The 20,898-nt window shown below is 38.0% G+C and overlaps 1 protein-coding gene and 1 long non-coding RNA gene across 17 annotated transcripts in view; one reads left to right on the top strand and one right to left on the bottom strand.

The window, feature by feature from the left end:
- Positions 1-17,660, top strand: part of LOC119630748 (uncharacterized) — a 44,034-nt gene extending 26,374 nt beyond the window's left edge. For 4 of the 6 annotated variants that reach the window (XR_009976959.1, XR_009976958.1, XR_009976956.1 and 1 more), the window contains 2 exons: positions 14,362-14,427; positions 16,182-17,660. This is a non-coding gene — a long non-coding RNA (uncharacterized LOC119630748). Of the gene's footprint in view, positions 1-9,409; positions 9,550-10,100; positions 10,556-14,361; positions 14,428-16,181 lie in introns of those variants that run through there. The other 2 variants (XR_005246426.2, XR_009976960.1) reach the window with 2 other exon arrangements.
- The window catches only part of LOC101738650 (multiple C2 and transmembrane domain-containing protein), a 133,072-nt gene that overhangs the window by 75,515 nt on the left and 36,659 nt on the right, over positions 1-20,898 (bottom strand). For 2 of the 11 annotated variants that reach the window (XM_062676790.1, XM_062676791.1), the window contains exon 4: positions 20,563-20,713. In XM_062676790.1, coding sequence (XP_062532774.1) covers positions 20,563-20,713 — 151 coding nt within the window. Of the gene's footprint in view, positions 1-776; positions 1,160-9,285; positions 9,475-20,562; positions 20,714-20,898 lie in introns of those variants that run through there. The other 9 variants (XM_062676804.1, XM_062676803.1, XM_062676794.1 and 6 more) reach the window with 6 other exon arrangements.

The following is a 20,898-nucleotide window of genomic DNA, read 5'->3' as shown; positions in this document are numbered from 1 at the left end:
TGGGCTAATTTGTGCACAGTCCGATCCGGAAGACCTTAGATCCTAATCACTCTTGATGGAGGGAGTTCATTTCCAAGAATTTCATTTCGCAGCCCATCTAATTTTAAGTTGGAACCAGAAGTCCATACACAGTTTTTTTTTCCTACCTTAGCTGATAGCCTTGAGAGGCTATATCAGCTTCGCCGTAACTAGTAGGTGAGCTCACGGGGCTCAAACCTGACGACGTTGCTAACACGAACCCTAGCAAGAGCCGTGCTTCGCAGAATCTACCGCCGGCTCGGAAACGCGACCCACTGAGAAGATCCGGCGAGTAACTCAGTGGGCTGTGTCTGAGGGTAATATACAAAGAAAACTCCAGCTGACGTATACTTTAAAATCTACAAACCATTGATATTGCCAGTCACCAAGTCGTAAGCGAAACTAGAATACGAAACTAATTCAATCTATTTCATTTAATTCTGATAGCCGATTGATTCAATCAATTGGGCTTTTATTTGTTAATAAATAGAGTATGCTTTGATGTCCATCATTACGTAGTTAAGTTATTTTAGAATTTCTAAAGAAACATTCAAAATTATTGAGAAATTCTAGAAAAGTTACGAATATTTAAACTTGAAAAGAGTCGCTCAAGGAAGCGAATTTATATTGATAATTTCATCAACGGATCTAGATGTTTAATCGGATTAAGAAACCTATTAATCAATGATTTATATACTATAACATCACGTAAATATTATATTATAAAAAATTCATTATGCTTTTATTTGAATTATCACCTATTGTGCTTATTTGTAGATCAAAATTTGCAAATTTTATGAGTGTCATTTTTGTACAATCACATTACATATATTCTTAAGTAAATTTGTTCACTAATTCACTATTTATGTTAGCAAATTTAGCTTCGACATCTGTAACATGGTTTACAAAGACGAAGAGAACATTTCAATTGATTTCTCACGTTAAACATTATCACTTAAATCTTCAGAAATGCCCTGAATACTTTAAGTTCCGGTTCGAACATCACGACACGCCCTAAATAATGTTTGAGTTATATCAGAACAAACCCTATATTTTACAAAACCAAAAAAAATAGGCGCGAACGCTATTCGGAGACGAATTCAAGGAGACGTCCAACCTCACGGAGCGCGGTGCTGAATACTGAAAATGTTGCTAGACTAGACACATGAAGCTCCTAAAATTGTGTGTTTTTGTTGGGCAAATCTATGTTCAGGGAATCTCACGGCACGTAAAAAGTCGTCGTGGCCTAAAGGGTAAGACGACCGGTGCATTCGTGTTGAGCGATGCACCTGTGTTCGAATCCCAGGCGGGTACCAATTTTTCTAATGAAATATAATACGTGCTCAACAAGTTTACGATTAACTTCCACGGTGAAGGAATAGCACTGTGTTATAAAAATTAAACCCACAAAATTATAATTTGCGTAATTACTGGTGGTAGGTTCGGTTTGAAGGGTAGGGCCGTTGTAACTATACTGAGATCTTAGGACATATCTCAAGGTGGGCAGCGCATTTACGTTGTAAATGTCTATGGGCTCCAGTAACCACTTAACACTAGGTGGGCTGTGAGCTCGTCCACCCATCGAAGCAATAAAAAAAAACAATAGACTAACGTGATTTTCTCAGCAATGTTATGTATTATAAAGCGGATTTTTCCACTCGGAGTTTTAAAAAAGTAGATATAATATATTTTTATATTTTTTAACGTTTTAAAGTCGACCGTTATACATTAATAATAGCATTGGCACATGCGAATTAGCAATAACATAACTTCTTTCGACTATTTTTTGTACATCTAACTCAAAATGACGAATAATTTTACCTAAAAAAAAACAAAAATACACTTCAATTCATGCAATTACGAGCATAAACATTCATCGGCTTAAAAATGTCCGACTTATTTGAAAATTATTATACCACTAGCCTTTGCCCGCGACTCCGTCCGCGTGAAATAGTTACTTTGGCATGACGGTAAATTTTACCACCCACTTCATTTACGTAGAAAGTGAAAATATTTTGAAACATTCTTTATTGATGCTCCACTTGTATCGGTCTTACCGTGATGTCATATAGTCTATAGTCTTCCTCAGTAAATGGACTATCTAACACTGAAGGAATTTTTCAAATCGGACCAGTAGTTCCTGAGATTAGCGCTTTCAAACAAACAAACTCTTCAGCTTTATAATATTAGTATAGATTCCGGAATTCGTTCTACACGGTAACCCTAAGCCAATTCAAGGTAGGTTAGCCATTCCCAGATATCTTTATTATTCGTCAACCCGTCCGACTGAGGTTGCCTTTTACGAACGATACTATTCCGCAGGTATCTCTTAGTTTCAAAGTATTGATTAAGATAGGGAGTTAGCAGTATGTGAATAAAGGAAGAAATAAACGTGAGTGACAGAAACTACTGCCAGCCTTTCCAGTTTCATCAGGACGGACTCAGCCAGGCGGAGGGTGGGATTTACTATTAGCCATCCGAGCAATTCCGAAAATTTCTTATTTTTATTGCTTAGATGGCTAGACGAGGCGAATGAAAGGCGATTGCATGCAGCAGAGACGCGAATGTTGCGATGAATGTGTGGAGTAACGAGAATGGATAGAACACGGAATGAATATGTTAGAGGAAGTCTGAAAGTGGCACCTGTGACAGAGAAGCTGAGAAGTGCGCGTTTGGGATGGTATGGACATGTGATGAGACGAAATGAAAATGAGGTTGATAAGAAAATGTTAACTATGAATGTGGAAGCATATAGAGGAAGAGGTAGACCTAAGAAGAAATGGATGGATTGCGTGAAAGACGATATGGGTAAGAGGGGAGTGAGCGAAGAAATTGTATATGATAGAGGAGTATCGAAGGAGAAACATGTTGCGCCGACCCCAGGTAACTGGGAGAAGGGCAGGATAATGGTGAGATGGTTAGACGAACTCACAGCCCACCTGCTGTTAAGTGGTAACTGGAACCAATAGACATGTACAACATAAATGCGCCACCCACCTTGATATATAAGTTCTAAGATCTCAGTATAATGACAACGGCTGCCCCGCCCTTCAAGCCGAAACGCGTTACTACTTCACGGTAAAATAGTGGTTGTCAAAGTTTGCAAAGCACGACCTGCCTGCTAATGAACTATCCAATTTGCAGTAATTTAGCAAATAACTTGTTACTAAGGTATTTATTTTATTTTTAACATATTTCGCCAACCCTACATTGTACATAAAGGTTATACGCCTGACAAAATACCGCAACGTACTCTAATCTAATATTTACAATCGAAAAACAAATACAGGGTGTTCCAATACGATATTTTGGTTCATTCGACTGTTAGAATGGGGGGGGGGATATTCAAAACGAAACATCTTATTGGAACACCCTATGCTTTTGTATACAGGGCGCTTGTAACACGTAGATCGGTATCTATATGTTAAAGAAATAGGCGATGTCCAGCTGCAGAGAATGCCACGCGGATCCCACGGATTTTATATCGAACAACGAAAAGAATCAAACGTGGATTGTATAATGTATGAAAGGATGTATGAATTGTGTATGAACACTTCTCTCTGTGTATTTGTACAAGGGTTTTATAGTTCGCGGCGATGCACAATGAGTCACCGGGTTAGTGAATTAGTTAGGGGATTAGTGGATTCAGCCTTATATGAAATCGTTTCACCTGATTTATTAATACTGTTATTAGATGCTTACTACTAGGCTAAGCAGCAGGCGAATGGTCCGGTCATCGTTCTCGTCGAACCCGTCGCTTGCGACGAAGGGCTCGGCGAGTAAATTAACCCACTGAGTTTTTCGCCGGATCTTCTCAGTGGGCCGCGTTTCCGATCTGGTGTTATATTCTGCGAAGCACGGCTCTTGCTAGGGTTCGTGTTAGCAACATCGTCAGGTTTGAGCCCCGTGAGCTCACCTACTAGTTAAGATTACGCATATTATATATTTTGTAGAATAGGGATCGCAGCGCATAAAATAAAACTTCCACTGTTCCAAAATCTTATGTTATAAAAATAAATAATAATTAACACTTTTATTACGTCTTGCTAATTTTTCAACTGTCTTCGCCATCTTCCTTTTCTCTGTCATTCAGTCTGTCATTCTCTTCTCCCTTTCTTTCCCTTTTCTCTCACTCACATCTTAACAATCCGTTCCACACTCTTTTCATACGTTCCGTTCTTACCAATCCTACATAATATAATAATATGGTCTCTCTAGACCAGCTTAGGTAGGAAAAAAAGTAGGGATCCCGGTAACCGTATTTATGGTGACGACGTGAAAATTAACCTGAATTTCTCTGTTTCTCACTGGAACTTCTCAGCGGGTCACCATTCCGATTCGGTAGTATGTAAATAAATTCACTACACACACAGCTAGACTTGAGCTGTTAGGTAATTTTTTACTAGTGGTAGGACCTCTTGTGAGTCCGTACGGGTAGGTACCACCACTCCGCCTATTTCTATGGTGAAGCAGTAATGCGTTTCGATTTCAACGGTGGGGCAGCCGTTGTAACTATACTGAGACTTTAGAACTCACATCTCAAGGTGGGTGGCGGCATTAACGTTGTAGATTTCTATGAGCTCTGGTAAGCACTTAACAGCAGGCGGGCTGTGAGCTCGACCACCCATATATGCAATAAAAAAGAACCCTAAGGCGAAAGTAATAGGTAGAATAGTGGTACCTATCCGCAAACTAACAATATGTCATACCACAAGTAAATGTGAGTTGAAAATCGCAGTACGCTATCAGAATACTCAGAAAACACCGGTACTCATTCTCTGGTAAATTCCTTAGTATTTTACGACGCCCATTGGAAGAGAGAGGATCTCCGGCCAAGATTCCCTTTGGAAGAAATATGGTGGTTTTATCTCAGGCCAATGTTAATTTCGTTGGTTCCTATCAGCCGACCTCTGTGCTTAGTACAGCAGTCCTGAGATCTTAAGATTTACAATGGTCACCAAATGCCAAATTTCTAGGCTTAAAACAGTTTGAACAATATGCGTTTAGCACTAATGGTCGCTTTCAAAGACTAATTGATCGAACAAAATGATAAATTACTAGCTGTACCCTTCCGCTTCGCTGGCCATTTAAAATTAGCATTATTATTTCTCACCCCCACAAAGATTCTCATCATTATCGCCCCCGCAATTGGTGTAGGGAGTCCAACACTCATATAATTATTAGCCTATCCATTAAGTACATGTGTTTTCTACAAAGATACCAAGTTTCAAGTCAATCGGATGCATGGTTCAGTAGTTATAACGGAACGTCCGTAAAAACCACTGCAGATATAAATCTAGATAGACTAAGATAGACTAAAGTATACTAATATATAAATATATAAATATTAGTATACTTAGACTTGCCATAAATACTGAGACAAAGGAAAAAAAAATCTATTGCAAATAACATTTATTACTTTTACAGTGTGTTAGTTTAATACATAACTATAAAACAATTCAAAGTATAAAAAGCTTATTTGAAGTGGTCTCCATTGGCTGCAATACAGCCCTTTAAACGTTGAGGCCAGTTATCAATAGAAGCACGCACTCTTTGCATGGGAAAATTTTTCACTGCCAATCGTACGGATTGTTTTAGGGACTCCAAATTATCATGGCGCTTAGAGCAAGCCGTACTCTTTAAAACTGACCATAAATCATAATCCAGCGGATTAAGATCGGGACTAGAGGACGGCCAGTCTTCAGCTCTGATGAAGTCCGAAACGTTCGTTTCCAACCAAGACTGCGTAGACCGAGCTTTATGACCTGGCGCCGAGTCTTGCTGGAAGGGCCATTCTTGATTATTAAGCATGGTGTTGTTAAGGGGCTTCACTGCCTTCTCAAGAATGGTATCTTGATACACTTGTACCGATGTTTTGATACCTTTTTCACAAAAGCATGGCTCAGTCACTCCTTCATAGCTAATAAATACCCCGCCAGACCATCACTGAAGTCGGATAGTGCCCACGTTGCACTCTGTCGACTAATTGGGAAGCTTCCTTAGAGCTTTGAGCATAAATACGGTCATTATGTTTGTTAAAATGTTGCTCAATTGTAAAAAATATCTCATCCGTAAACAAAAATTTTCTATGACCTCCCTTTGCGTACCACTTCAGTAGTTGTTTCGATTTTACCACCCTATTCTCTTTTAAATTATCAGTTAAGAAATGACCAGTACGTCTCTTGTAGGCTGTAAGTCCTAAGTCATCTTTTAAAATACGCGACATGGTTCTAGGTGCTATCTTCATTTCCCGAGATAAAATCTTTTGCTTTCGGACAGGATTTCTTCGAATTCTTTCCCTTACTGCTTTGACCACCTTTTTCCTACGAACACTACGTGGACGGCCAGATATTTTTCTGTCACAAAAAGAGGAGGTCTCATTGCACCTATTAATAGCCCGGTACACAAACATTTTACTAATACCAAGCGTATGGAGAGTTTTAAAAATTGCATTTGGCTCCATACCTACTTACTTCGTGTAATGCAATCACAGCGATTCGGTTCTCTTTATCACCCCACTCCATTTTAATATCGCAAAATATTGTACAATGTATTGGCGCTAAAATGAGAAAACTCAATGAGCAATAATATAAAAATAACAGATTCCAAATTCAAATGTAATATTTTGTTTATTTTTAATTGTAACAGTATTTATGGCCAGACTAAGTAGATAGTATATCAAATGTCACTGCCTGGACGTGGCTTGGAAGTTAAATCCGTACCGTGGAATCGGGTCACGATCTAAGCCCGTACCCTGTAGACAGCCTGTCATATTACTAAAAGTTTGCAGTACCGCATTGTATATTAAGAGATTGAGGCAGGGTTCATTTAGAGTTTAACGTAAAACATTATCCGAAATAATATAAAGCGGGAAGATCTAATTAATAGATAATTTTATTTTAAAATGACATGGCGATGCTACGGATAGTTTTTATTTTTTAATAAATGATTTTGCTCTTAAACTAAATATCCACTAGATTTCGCCATACCATCCCACATAAATGTAGTTTAAAAAAAAGGTACGGTCATCCAGCCTTAAATTAGGATTCCTTTTGTTATAGGTAGGCTAGAGACTGACATACATACTTATATACGTTTAAACATATACATATATACAACAAAAACCCAGACAAAGAGTAAACAAACTTGTTCATCACATAATGTTGACCCTATGTGGGTATCGAACCCACAACCCTCGATGCAATAGTCACGGGCGTTAATTACTACAACGCCGAGTCAGTCAAAGCTTAATACATTAAAAAAACATCAAACTAAACTAAAATTAATGTTTTTTTTTATTGCTTAGTTGTTTTGACGAGCTCACAGCCCATCTTGTGTTAAGTGGTTACTGGAGCCCATAGACATCTACAACGTAAATACGCCACCCACCTTGAGATAAAAGTTCTAAGATCTCAATATCACAACGGCTGCCCCGCCCTTCAAACCGAAACGCATTATTGCTTCACGGCAGAAATAGGCAGGGCGGTACAAGGATGTCGTGAAACGACACATGAAGAGATGTGATATAGAGCCCTCTCAATGGGAGCGCTTGGCAGCATAGCGGCCGGAATGGCGCAGGATGGTGAACAGCAAAGTACGCGAGTTCGAGGATCAGCGTAAAGCTGACCTTGATTACAAACGCGACCAGTTGAAGGCCCGCCCACCTGCTGCCATAACCTATAATTATGAGAACGGCCTGCTTACGTGCCCTCAATGCGCAAGGAGTTTTGCCGCGAAGATAGGCTATATAACCCATCTTCGAGCGCACGAGCGCCAAATCGACGGATAGGAGTCAAAGTGGTCGCCATGGCCGAAATCGGTCGGATGAATCATCATCATCATCATCAGGCAGGGTGGTGGTGCCTACCCGCGCGGACTCACAAGAGGTCCTACCACCAGTAAAATGTCAACCTTTTAATGTTATCCTTTCGATACTGGTAAGGATATTAGAGCGCAATTATAAAAATTTGTTGCGTGTGAAAATTTTCAAGTTAGTCAAACGAGTTTTAGCCGGTACCAATGGCCTTTCAATATTCATTTACACACAATAATACCAAACTAATAAAAGAATGTTGCTAGCGCTTTATCACTTACTAGTTGACCTGGCGAACTTTATTCCGCCTTAGAGGCAATAAATGAGCAGACCTTTGTTTTATCAAGATCAATTTTTTATTTGGATAAATTATTTGTAAATTAAAAAAGCAAGTATTTTAATGATTCTTTATTGGCCATGTATTTTAGTTATTATTATTATATTTTCATTAGTCCTTTCACTCGCAATATTTCGAATCCTAGTTGCATTACGGCTTCGTCGGGAAAGGTTTGATCGTGTTGGTCGCGGCATGGCTGTCTTAATGATTACCTATCTCGGCACAATAAGATAATAGAAACTCGAAACAAACACATCAACCGGTCAAGTTCAAAATTGTACTGTATTTAATCATAGACAGCATCATGTTTAGGTAAGTAGGTACGTAGTACGGTAGTAAGGTAGATAAATATGAAATTGCTGGGAACTAAATAAAAATAACAATTTTCCGGACGGATTCCTTTTGTTTGTTTTAAGTTTATTTTATACAAAAGTTTAGGTATTTTATTTCTCGATTGAGGCACTACGAAGTCTGCCGGGTCAGCTAGTAATCTGTTAAAAATTATAACAGGGCTGCCTGTAAAATATTTTTCTCGACTAATACTGACACATGAATACAAGCTGAATTACTAATATCTTAGTGAATACTATTTTATAGGTATCACAATTACTAGCGATCCCCACAGCTCTTGCGTGAATGTTATGATTGCTCTAAGCTCTGCTAGGTCTCGGAGAAAGATTTTCTTTAGGCATTAGCAGCTTATCTGAGGCTTTGTTCTAATTTGCAGAAATTTATATTTTGCTATAACAGTCTCTCTGAAAGCCTGGAGCAAGGAATTGAACAGCACATAATACAATAACTCATCATCATCATTCTTTCCTATTACCCTCTGCTGGGGTGTAGGGCTCGAATCAATTTTTTCCATTTATATCGGTCTTGGACAGTCTATTCTAGCTTCTCCCACGCCATGCCCAAGACATCTAGCTCCTGCTCCACCGAGCTACGCCAAGTTGTTTTGGGGCGGCCTCTCTTCCTTTTGCCAGACACTTTCCAGGTCAGTGCTCTCTTTGATATAATAATTAAACATCTATAATAAGCAGAGACGTGGCGGTGTCCTTAATAGTCCTTAAGTAAACATATATCGTCAAAGATACTATAAAAATCATTACAGACTCACCAACGAATTCATCAAACAATCTGAGTATGTTTTCATTCGAGAATTATCTAACGCAAAACCCACGCTAATGTAGGTACGCAGCATTAAAAGTCACTTATCAACACCGCACCATCCGTTAAATACCACAAAAACAATGGAATAAATACAGTTATCCTTGAATAGCACCGTACAAAAAGCACCAAAAAAAAAACCGTAATTCTGAAGAATTCTAGAAATTAAAACCTTTGCTACGTGTTTACAGATGTAGCGATGAAACAAGACTAGGTAAATTGATATTAAATTCGACCAATTTACTCATAAAAAGCGTATTACGGAACAATTGTGATTAATTCCTTTTTATATTTAGAATATTTTACGTTGTTGACATCAATGGGCTCCGATAACAAGGTGAACTGTGTACTTAGTGCGAGTTTTTTAACGTTCTCGATAGCGTAAGAGTTAACTTTTCTATAGAGTTTGAGCAGCGCCCCTAACGGAAAACGTAGGCAAACGTTCCAGCTCCATAAAAATTTGAGTTAACTTTTACGCTATCGAGAACGTTAAAAAACTCGCACTAAACACACTGGTCACTTCATGTAAGTAATAAAAATAAGTCTACTATGTAACTAAGGACCGCAATATATATGAAAAGTGTCCGTCAAAAATGAACCAAATAAATTAGGGCCACCGTAGCTGGTGGTAAATCTCCAAGATCATGTTAAAGGTTTATTCAATTAAAATTTAAGTTACAACTGCTACATTTATTTCATTGTAAGGTTTGTTGTAAAATAACTATAATTTAAAATTTAGCATATTAAAATTAAAACTATTTTCAGATTATTTATATGGCAACACTATTAGTGGGAACAATGGCGGTAGTGGGTAGGTACGAATCATATTAAAAATGGCGTAGAAAGAAGCAAAGGGGGTAGTCGAAAAAAATGTCTAAGGCTGTGTATTTTGTGGTAAACTATATACTTCTACACTCTTAAACATCGTATTTCTCTCTGCTCATGGTTTGCTGGAAGGAAAACTCATGAATGAGTTAAGCTCGCTTTTGTACATAGTATTTAGACATTCTTTTAAATCTGTTTTTTGTGTACATTTTCTTTTTTGTGTACAATAAGTATAAAAAAATTATATAATAACTATAATAAAATTTTGTAAAAAAGTGGAATTACAAATAAATCAGTACAGAAACAAGTGAACTAGTTCAGTTAGTGTATTATTTCCTGGTTATTATTTGGAAGCGAAGTTCACACTACTTACTACATACGATAGCACTATTCAGGTAGGTTTTTGAGTTTTATTTTCCTGCTCACAGCTAGACACTTTTTCAGTTTGACTCCCACAAAGTAGTTCTCCATTCCTATTAAACTCTACTCTTTAAAATATGTAGTATTTTTTTATTAATACCAATATTATGGCTTAATATTGCGCTTCTTCATGTCATCATATAATTTCCGATGTTTCCAATAGTTTATAGACAATAAAAAATGTGAGAGTGAGCCGTAAAAATATGTAGTTTTAATTATCTCTGCGATTGACGAAAACCGAAGAAAATGACATGTATTAATTTTATTTTTATCTCTTTTCTTATCTTTCTTTCTTGGTTTCTTGCATTGAAACAAAAGTCGAGTTTAAATTTGATTATAAACATTTTCAAGGACCGATTCACTTCACAATGTTAAGTCGTTCCTAGCCGGCCTAGTGTCGCCATAAAAAATGCAATGTCGTATTTAGAATTCAATAAAATTACAATCTTCAATGATCTTATTAATAAAACGGCGGGAATTTACTGAGATTTTGAGTTTTTGTCATAGCCAGAGAGGCAATTTCGAAGCCTTTGAATATTTTACGACCATAATAAGCAAACCGATGTCTCAGTTTTGTTGGAGGTCGCCTCGTTTCACGCTTCCTAATAAAACAAACTCTCGTAATTAACACTTCAGCCCTACGTCAACAAGAAGCCTCTAAACAAATTAATAAATATTTAACTAATTTTCGTTGAAGCTTATGTTATAATCTGTTGAATGAATAAGTTTGAAAATTATTATTTTTGCTGAAAATTCACAGTATAGGTACAAGAAAGAAACCATAATTAGCTAATTATTAAGTTGCACTTAAAATGCAGATACAAGGAATAGGGTTGCCACAGAACTCGCTTGAGGTCAGCATTCGGCTACCGAATCACGGAGGAGTCCCATTTAAAGATCAGGGGACGGTAACCCTGAAGACTGTAGTCCGTGTCCGATTGTATAAGGGTCTTCGTCAATAAGCTTTGGTATTATTATTATGGGTCATTATTGGATATTCCCGGCTTCTTCCGCGTGCCCTACCCGTGAAGCTGTCATGCTTTTCAGTTTGAAGGATGGGCAGCTGCTATACAATACAATTATGAATTCGACTCAATTTTTCAAGAGTAGCGGGGGCATTCACGCTGTAATGTCTACGGACTCTGGCGGCCACTTGATGGAGGACCGCGAGTTCGTTCATCTTTTTTATTGCTTAGCTGTGTGGACGAGCTCACAGCCCACCTGGTGTTAAGTGGTCACTGGAGCCCATAGACATCTACAATGTAAATGCACCACCCACCTTGAAATATAAGTTCTAAGGTCTCAGTATAGTTACAACGGCTAGCCCACCCTTCAGACCGAAACGCATTACTGCTTCACGGCAGAAATAGGCAGGTTGGTGGTACCTACCCGCGCGGACTCACAAGAGGTCCTACCACCAGTATATGCAATGAAATCGTCGTCATTTTGAATTTCTTCATTTCACACACTTCTTAAACAGATTTGTTAAGCATGTTGATGTCATCCCATCATTATAATTTTCGTAAGGTCAATTATACTGGCCTCAAGAGATCAACTGCTGTATTACGTAAGGATCCCCAGACACGTGATGATAGGTCGACTCTAGTAATTGTTTTAATTGTACCTAAAATGGAACTAATCACTTATGTAAATTCATTTCATTCATTCTGTTTACAAATTCATATAGAGTTTCTATCGTGTAACAAAGAAAAGGGTTTATACAGTGTGTCCATGCACTAGTACCGTAGATTTAAGGGGGTAAAATATGGGGATTTTATGGGGATAATCCCTCCTCCTTGCGTCGATAATCCTCAGTGCTGAGGGTCGTAGCCTCCTCTAATAACTTTCTCCTGAGGATAATATGGGGAGTAATATTTGTTTCTGTGTATATACATATTTATAATTATGTAATCTAATAATTGTTTGTTAAATAGTTTGTTCTACTTAGATTGATATTTAATAAACAAAACTGTATTTTATTATTATTTAAAATAAAAAAATACCTTTAAAAAGGAATATTATCCAATTTGCGATTGAAAAGAAATAAAAGATTAGTTACAGGCGGCTGCGAAGTTAGTGTAGAAAACAAATAAGAGATGGCGCTAGTTATTACTGTCGCTTAGTACTAAACCCTATTTCGGCGAGTTTTCTTGCCTTTGTAATAGGTCAAAAGATGGCGCTACTTTAGAGCTCCCTAGTAATCAACATAGACAAAGATATTCATAAGTATTCCCACTGTTTAATTAATGAAATAGGTAGTTACCTACTGTAAGTTTTATCTTCTGCTATTGACAGATGATGTCTAAAATAATTTCGGGTCATAGCGTTCGACTAATATTACATTACACACAATTGAAATAATACTCTGGTGATACTTCGTAAAATTACGTTATTCCGTCTAAAAATACAAATCTTATATAAATAGGAAAAAACAATAAAATTATTTTGAGTCTATTTTATGTATCTATAGACTATAGCTCTAATGTTTGAGAATAACAAAAAAAATGAACTTTTCTCATCTTTACAAGAGTATCAATAAAATAAAAACAAAACAAAAGAAAATTAATATTAATTATTAAATAAATTTAAATCTTGACGTGTCAGTCGAATATTCGGCTAACTGTTAATATTAAAAATTCCTTAAACTACTAATAAAGCCTTGTATTAAAACATATCAAGTAAATTATATCTAAATAATTAAACCGTCATAAAAATACAATTAACAACACAAAACTTAGAATAAAACCTTCGTATTCAATTTTGAAGAAGTACAAACACGAAAAGTCATTGACCTAATTCAATTGAACATAATGTAGGTATTAGCTATAAAATGCAAGTCAGGGCGTGGTATTGTGATTTAAAACTTTTGAATTTCATGAGAGAATTTTTATTGCGTAGTTTAGGGGAGGAATGTTTATAGGAATTCGAAGGAATCGACAAATTGATGATCTTCCACCGAGCGAGTGAAATTGCTCATTGGGGCGACGCTCCGAATGTTATTGTCCGAAACTTATCTTGTCAAAGTCGTTAGCGCGATTCAAGCATCTATTAAATATCTTACCTAAAATATACATGTCGAAGCGTCATCGGAAATACCTTATTGATGTATTAAAATCCTTACTGATATTGTTTAACTGAAAGTTTTTATGTTGATACACAATAACACAAAATGAGATGAACGAATTTGGATGTACTAATCCACAAATAGCTCGTGGACCAGGCACAAGTAACTCCCTATTTTTTATTCTAGTCAGTGGTGAATTTTACACTAGGGGCAGTCGGGGCAAGTACCCAGGGCGGCAAATTTTTTAGGGCAGAAAAATTTTGGAAGTGAATTTTTTTTTCTTATCAAGATTGCTTGCTCAATATAATTCATTAACTCTATAATTAATAATTTTCTATTTAATTGATAATTCAAGAAATTCAATTCATCCATTATTTGTGAATTAAAATTTTGACACTTTTGGTAAAATTAATAATCAAAATGATTTAATCAATTTCTTTCCTTGGAGATTTGAAGTAATAACCGATTTTTTTATTTACCAGAATTAAAGAAACTAATATTTTTTTCCCTGTATAATTATAAGTCAGCCTTAGTGCCAAATTTATAATTGTTAAAAAAAACACATATTTATTTACTTATGTTTTTGAAATATGTATATAACATATTAACGTCAAATAGTTCAACTACTCCATTTTTGTTTTTGCTAACATCAATTACATCAAAGAAATATAACTACTTCCATGGCCACATAGATAACACACACGCTTTTTCTTTAAGCCGATCGTCTACTCGTGGTGCCATGAACTGCAACAGCAGCGAAGACCTAAGCCTTTAAATCAGAAGGTAAGCATTTATATAAAGCGCTCGAAGACATTTCACTACGACATGAAAAAAACCACCCCAATTCTCTGTATAACTTTGTCCACGCAAACCTGGAAATTGCAGAAAAACTCAATGACTCAAAGAAATAAAAGTTTTATTTTATAGCACAATCCAAGATTACTTATTCAAATCGGTCTTCATCATTTTAACTTTTCAAACTGAAGTTTAATTAAATAGTCGTTATTCAAGATTCTTCATTAAAAAACTTTGTTATACGAATATATCTTTTCAGCGTCTGCTGTCTGTAGGTTAATAATGGAATGTTATTTTTACATTTCATGAAGATCAACTGTAAAACTTTTAATTAGAAATACGACAACTAAATGTTTTTTAAAACGTGACTTTATCAGAATGTATCTGTTATTTATTTTTTCCTACCTTGGCTTGAGAGGATATGTCAGCATTACCCTAACGTGTAGGTCAGCTCTCGGGGCTCAAACCGGAGGCGGTGCTAACACTGATAGTCTGACTGACCGAAGTCGTCGTAGCCTAAAGGATAAGACGTCTGGTACATTTGTGTTGAGCGATGCACCAGTGTTCGAATCCCGCAAACGGGTACCGATTCTTCTAATGAAATACGCACTTAACAAATGTTCACTATTGACTTCCACGGTGAAGGAATAACAACATCGTGTAATAAAAAAACAAACCCGAAAAATTCTAATTTGCGTAATTACTGGTGGTAGGACATCTTTGAGTCCGCACGGGTAGGTACCACCACCCTACCTATTTATGCCGTAAAGCAGTAATGCGTTTCGGTTTGAAGGGTGGGGCAGCCGTTGTAACTATACCTTAGAACTCATGTCTCGAGACGGGTGGCGGCATTTACGCTGTAGATGTCTATGGGCTCCAGCAACCACTTAATACCAGGTGAGCTGTGAGCTCGTCTATGCAATAAATAAAAAATAATATATTGTTACCGAATCCTGGCAACCCCCGACCGAGAGCCAGCGCTAAAACTATAAAAACGATCCCTCGCTGCGCCTTTGCCTCTTTTTTGTGCGTGGCGTTCGTGAGTGCGGTTCTTGTTGAAACATGTCCGAGACTTGTGTAATTTTAACAGTTTTCGTTAATAGTAAATTGAAATCATTTTGTTAGAAGTTTTGTTAATTCAGTGAAATATAATTAGGCCAGTTCTGTGTTATTTATTTCTTTTTGTTAACTACCTCACTTCTGGTCGATAATATCAGAAGTGGGATAAAACCACGTGCTTTTGAAAAGTGACGGGACGTCGATGTAGAAAATACAGGCGCGATCATTCTCATCGACGCTGTCATGACCGCTCGAATTCTTGATTTAGGAGTTTGTTGCAATTATCATCGTCGCGATCGTGCTGTGTGTAGGAAGAGCAAGACACCTACGCCGCAGGATGTCTCCTGGCATAGTTCCGTGGAATCGTTGTTTAGAACATAATTATACTCGTGAGATCGTGAGATTAATGACCACTTTACCGGTACCGTCTAATCGCAATACGCTGTCGCACTCTTGTACCGAACGCCACGCGCAGTTATTTTTGCCACCAGCAGCAACGATTTCCGTCGAAGGGGGTGACGCATGTGCACCTGAATACCCTGGAACAGCGTCATGCAAATCGGCGGGTGTGTGTAGTAGTGCTGGTCAGCAGATGGACGGCGTGACGAACAGGATTATTGGAGCATTGCAGGTGCTATCTAAACTTTGACAATGGAGGCGCCTTCTGTCTGATTTGTTCACAGATGCAGGGCGTTGTCGCCGACGTGTAAGGTCAGTAGCGAGTCGGCGCCGTGCTCCAGCAGGAGAGCGCAGAGCCGTGCAGACTGCACGTGTTGCTCGCGTGCCGGTACCTGCGCGCGCTCATCTACTTCTGGCGCGCATACTGCGCGCACTGCTCGCGTACCGCTGGCTGCGCGCACTGCTCGCGTGCCGCTGGCTGCGCACACTGCTCGCGTGCCGCTGGCTGCGCGCACTGCTCGCGTGCCGCTGGCTGCGCACACTGCTCGCGTGCCGCTGGCTGCGCGCGCTCGCCTGCTTCAGACGTGCATACTGCACGTGTTGCTCGCGTGCCGCTGCATGCGCGCGCTCACCTACTTCTGACGTGCATACTGCACGTGTTGCTCGCATGCCGCCGACTGCACGGTGCTGTACGACTGGCAGTGACGCAGAGGGCGATGTCGCTTAGTCTGCGGCCTGCTACTGCGGACTACCCAACGGATTATCTATCAGGACGGTCGAGCGGGACGCCCGCCACACGTGGTGCAGCCTCGCATCGTGGGAGCAGACTGGAGCTGGGACGGCTGCCCTGCTTCCACATCATCCTTACGAGTGGACCCCGGTGACATGCAGCCTTTTCTTCGAAATTAATATGTGAAGGTCGAGGTGGGCACTTCGGTGCTTTACTTCCCATTTTTGAGGTTGAGTTGGGTACGACGGTGCTTTACTTCCCATTTTTGAGGTTGAGGTGGGCACGACGGTGCTTTACTTCCCATTTTTGAGGTTGAGGTGGGCACGACGGTGCTTTACTTCCCGTTTATTTTTTGAGCAGTATGGTTAGATGCGGATTCGGCCGGATTTTGCGTCCCTACTGTTTAGCTGTGTTGTGTCGGCAATGTTCAGTATCTGTATCGGTGAATATTGCCGACAACAGCGCGCTACTGTTTTAGACGTTTCCTATACGGGCTAACTCAGTAAAGGAATCGTGCAGGTGTCTCAAATTGCGCAGTTTGGGACAGTTGTGCGATATCCATTCTTCTCACTTCAAATGTTTATCTTTGGCTCGTCCTCGCTGCAGATGTAAGAGTGCACGCTTGCGTCTGTAGTGGGGATTCTAAATTTTAGAAAGTTTTAGAGCATTAAGGTCTGGGTGTATTTTTTTTTGTTACGTTACAGAGGGTGACCTTGTTGATGCAAGCTCTGACGTAGCTGGAAGAGATATGCTTCTGCTGAGAGATGAAGCGGTCGAGGACGCCTCGCCGTCAGGAACGGCCGTGTTACCGAATCCTGGCAACCCCCGACCGAGAGCCAGCGCTAAAACTATAAAAACGATCCCTCGCTGCGCCTTTGCCTCTTTTTTGTGCGTGGCGTTCGTGAGTGCGGTTCTTGTTGAAACATGTCCGAGACTTGTGTAATTTTAACAGTTTTCGTTAATAGTAAATTGAAATCATTTTGTTAGAAGTTTTGTTAATTCAGTGAAATATAATTAGGCCAGTTCTGTGTTATTTATTTCTTTTTGTTAACTACCTCACTTCTGGTCGATAATAATATTATAATATAATAAATTAATTATAGCTTAACTAGTAATTACGCAGATTATAATATAATTTTGCGGGTTTTATTTTTATTACACGATGTTATTCCTTCACCGTGGAAGTCAATCGTGAACATTTGTTGAGTACGTATTTCATTAGAAAAATTGGTACTCGATAGCGGGATTCGAACACCGGTGCATCGCTACATACGAATGCTCCGGAAGTCCTATCCTTTAGGCCACGACGCGACGACGACATTTGACTCTTTTATCACCTCTCGCTAGCCTCTCGCGTTTTACGAGTACAATACTCACTTTATGTGACATTCAATCTCGTTGTTTTTACGACGCACTAAAATATACGAACTGAGACAGTTAAATATTAGTTTTTTTACGAGTTTTAAAATAACATTGAACGATTGGATAGGTGGCTGTAAACGAAATGAGAGATGGATTACATTAAGCAGAGGTTTGTTCCGCCTTAGCAGATAATTTGAGTGGTATGGACGGTGTAAATATTTGTATGTTGCTCCTTCACAGTGGAAGCCATTCGTGTATCATAAAAAAAAATGCTACCTACCTGCGGGATTCGAACACCGGCACAGTCGCATCGCTCAATACGAATGCACCGGGCGTCTTATCCTTTAGGCCACGACGCCTCCAAAATTATACTAAATAATTTTAGTTAAGTTTAATTTATCGTTTTAGGTCAAAATTCAAATGTCGACAAATAATGTCTTAGTCATAAGCAAAAACGAAATCTATAAAGTGTTGGAAATAATGTCAGGATATAAAAACAAAGAAAACACATAACGTCTTGTGAGTCTGCACGGGAAGGTACCACCGGCCTGCCTATTTCTGCCGTGAAGCAGTCATGCGTTTCGGCTTGAAGGGCGGGGCAGCCGTTGTGTTGGTAAAAAAGTGAGACTCAAAACTTGTATCTCAAGGTGAGTGGCGCTATTTATGTTATAATGTCGGTTTCGGTAACCACTTAACAGCTGGTGGGCTGCGAGCCCGTTAACCTCTCTAAGCGATAAAAATTTAATAAATAAAAAATACTTTTAATTTGCGACTCGCGACGCGACAATCTAAAATATAACATGTTATTAAATTTCTCAGCATTTAAACTATCACCTAATTTACAGTGGATTTCTTTAATGCGACTCACAAACAGAAAGATTAACGCAAAAGTTTTAAAAGTCAATCGAGGTTACGAGTTGTGTAATTATTTATTGTTCAGACATCCATCAATTCTCACGGCATTCTGGATCTATTAATATATAATAATCGATTGTAAATGGTTATTTAGCACGTCATCGTGACGAGAATCGAGTTTAATCGACATTAGAATCGAATTCGAGAATGTACCTCCGATTTAATGGTAAATTTAAATAGCAATATAAATTATTGAAAGTTCCATAAATAATGTAGACTGTAGTTAGTACGTTGACAACAAAATTATAATAATACTATTATGATCCGAATAAGTAAATTTTTTTTGAATAAAATTTGCATTGCCTTTAAAAATTTTGTATTAATGGAAGTGAATTGCAGTGGCACGATAATTAGTTGGATAATTATTTAAAATGACACAGACTTTTTTCAAATATTAATTATTAACCACTAGCTCACCCGGCAGACTCGTAGTGCCTCAATCGATTAATAACAGACCTAAACTTTATTTAATTTCGAAAATTTTCATATTCATTTACCTTTTAAGCCTTCTCTGGACTTCCACAAACAATTCAAGACCAAAATTAGCCAAATCGGACCAGCCGTTCTCAAGTTTTAGCGACACTAACGAACAGCAATTCATTTTTATATATGTAAATAGATGACACAGACTTTTTTCAAATATTAATTATAACTATAATTATGCTTTAATTGAGCATAATTATAGTTATAACATTAATATTTGAAAAAAATAAAAACTACTCTTACGGCTTAGTTTCGCACTTTTTAATTTTCATTATAAAACAATCATTAAATCTACATATAACAAAAACTGTTGAGTATTTGCAACACCGGAAATAATAAAAAAAACTTAATGACATTTAAAAAAAAAGACTGTTACTTTTAATAGTTAAAATAAATTAAAAGTCACTAAAGCTTTCCATTGCTTACGAGATTAAACCGTAAAATCGGTTTTAATTGTATCTGCAATTCACGGAAACCGAAAAAAAAAAAAAAACCTATTTGTGGAACACGCTTTACAGTTGTTCATTATTTAAATTGTACTCCATAGCGAACGAAAGCAAACGAGAAAACTCTTAAACAAATTAAGTAGATTCTCATCTTCTTGGAAATAAATTAGGCTAGAAAATTTAGGGCGGCAGGCATACCTACTTATAATATTTCTTCGTTACACAAACAAGAGGGTGACCACAGATTATGTATGATGTTTATGCCAAAATCGTTTGCACGTTCTTAAAAGTCAACGATTTATCTATGCTAATTAAAAGTTGTTTTTTAAATAGGTATTGTGATATTTTACATCCCCCATGTATTGTATTTTTTGTAAAGCAAGAGGTAGACCTAAGAAAAAATGGATGGATTGCGTGAAAAACGATATGTGTAAGAGTGAGTGAAGAAATACTTTATGATAGGGGAGTATGGAAGGAGAAAACATATTGCACCGACCCTAGGTGACTGGGAGAAGGGCAAGAGAATGATGATGATGATATGTATTTTTTTTTGTACATCTTTGGCTATTCATAAAACGTCATTTGCTTTATGGATCGAATACAATACCATCGTGCTGAGAAAAGAAAAAATATTCTTATTAAGAAAGCTAGCTATGAACCGGGTATTCGGTAAACCCTTAAGAAAATAATAAAGCTATATTATGAAAATGATATCGATGTAAATCTCACCCCGTGTGAGTCTCCGTCGTGGTGAATTGGCCGGTGTGCTGTGGTCAGAGTCTCCCCCGTAATCCGTGCCGCTGCTGTCGAGGCCTGGAGCCAGGGTGAAGACAGTACCGGCCGGACATCTCTCTTTGCTTCTGCTGCGCTGCCATCGACTCTAACATCAAACAACAGTAATCGTATCAAAAACCAAAAAAATATCTAGTATACTTTCTTAATTTAAATCAAGGTTTTAAAAAAATATATCCTAAATGAGTAGGCTCTGCTCACCTAGTACTCATTTGTTATGAGGTTGAAGCGTATTTTATAACTACTATCGCACGAGAGTATCTACAGTCGGCG

Source organism: Bombyx mori, chromosome 28 (assembly GCF_030269925.1).
Source record: "Bombyx mori chromosome 28, ASM3026992v2".
In the NCBI taxonomy this organism is placed as follows: domain Eukaryota; kingdom Metazoa; phylum Arthropoda; class Insecta; order Lepidoptera; family Bombycidae; genus Bombyx; species Bombyx mori.
This window is presented reverse-complemented; position numbering and strand designations above follow the sequence as displayed.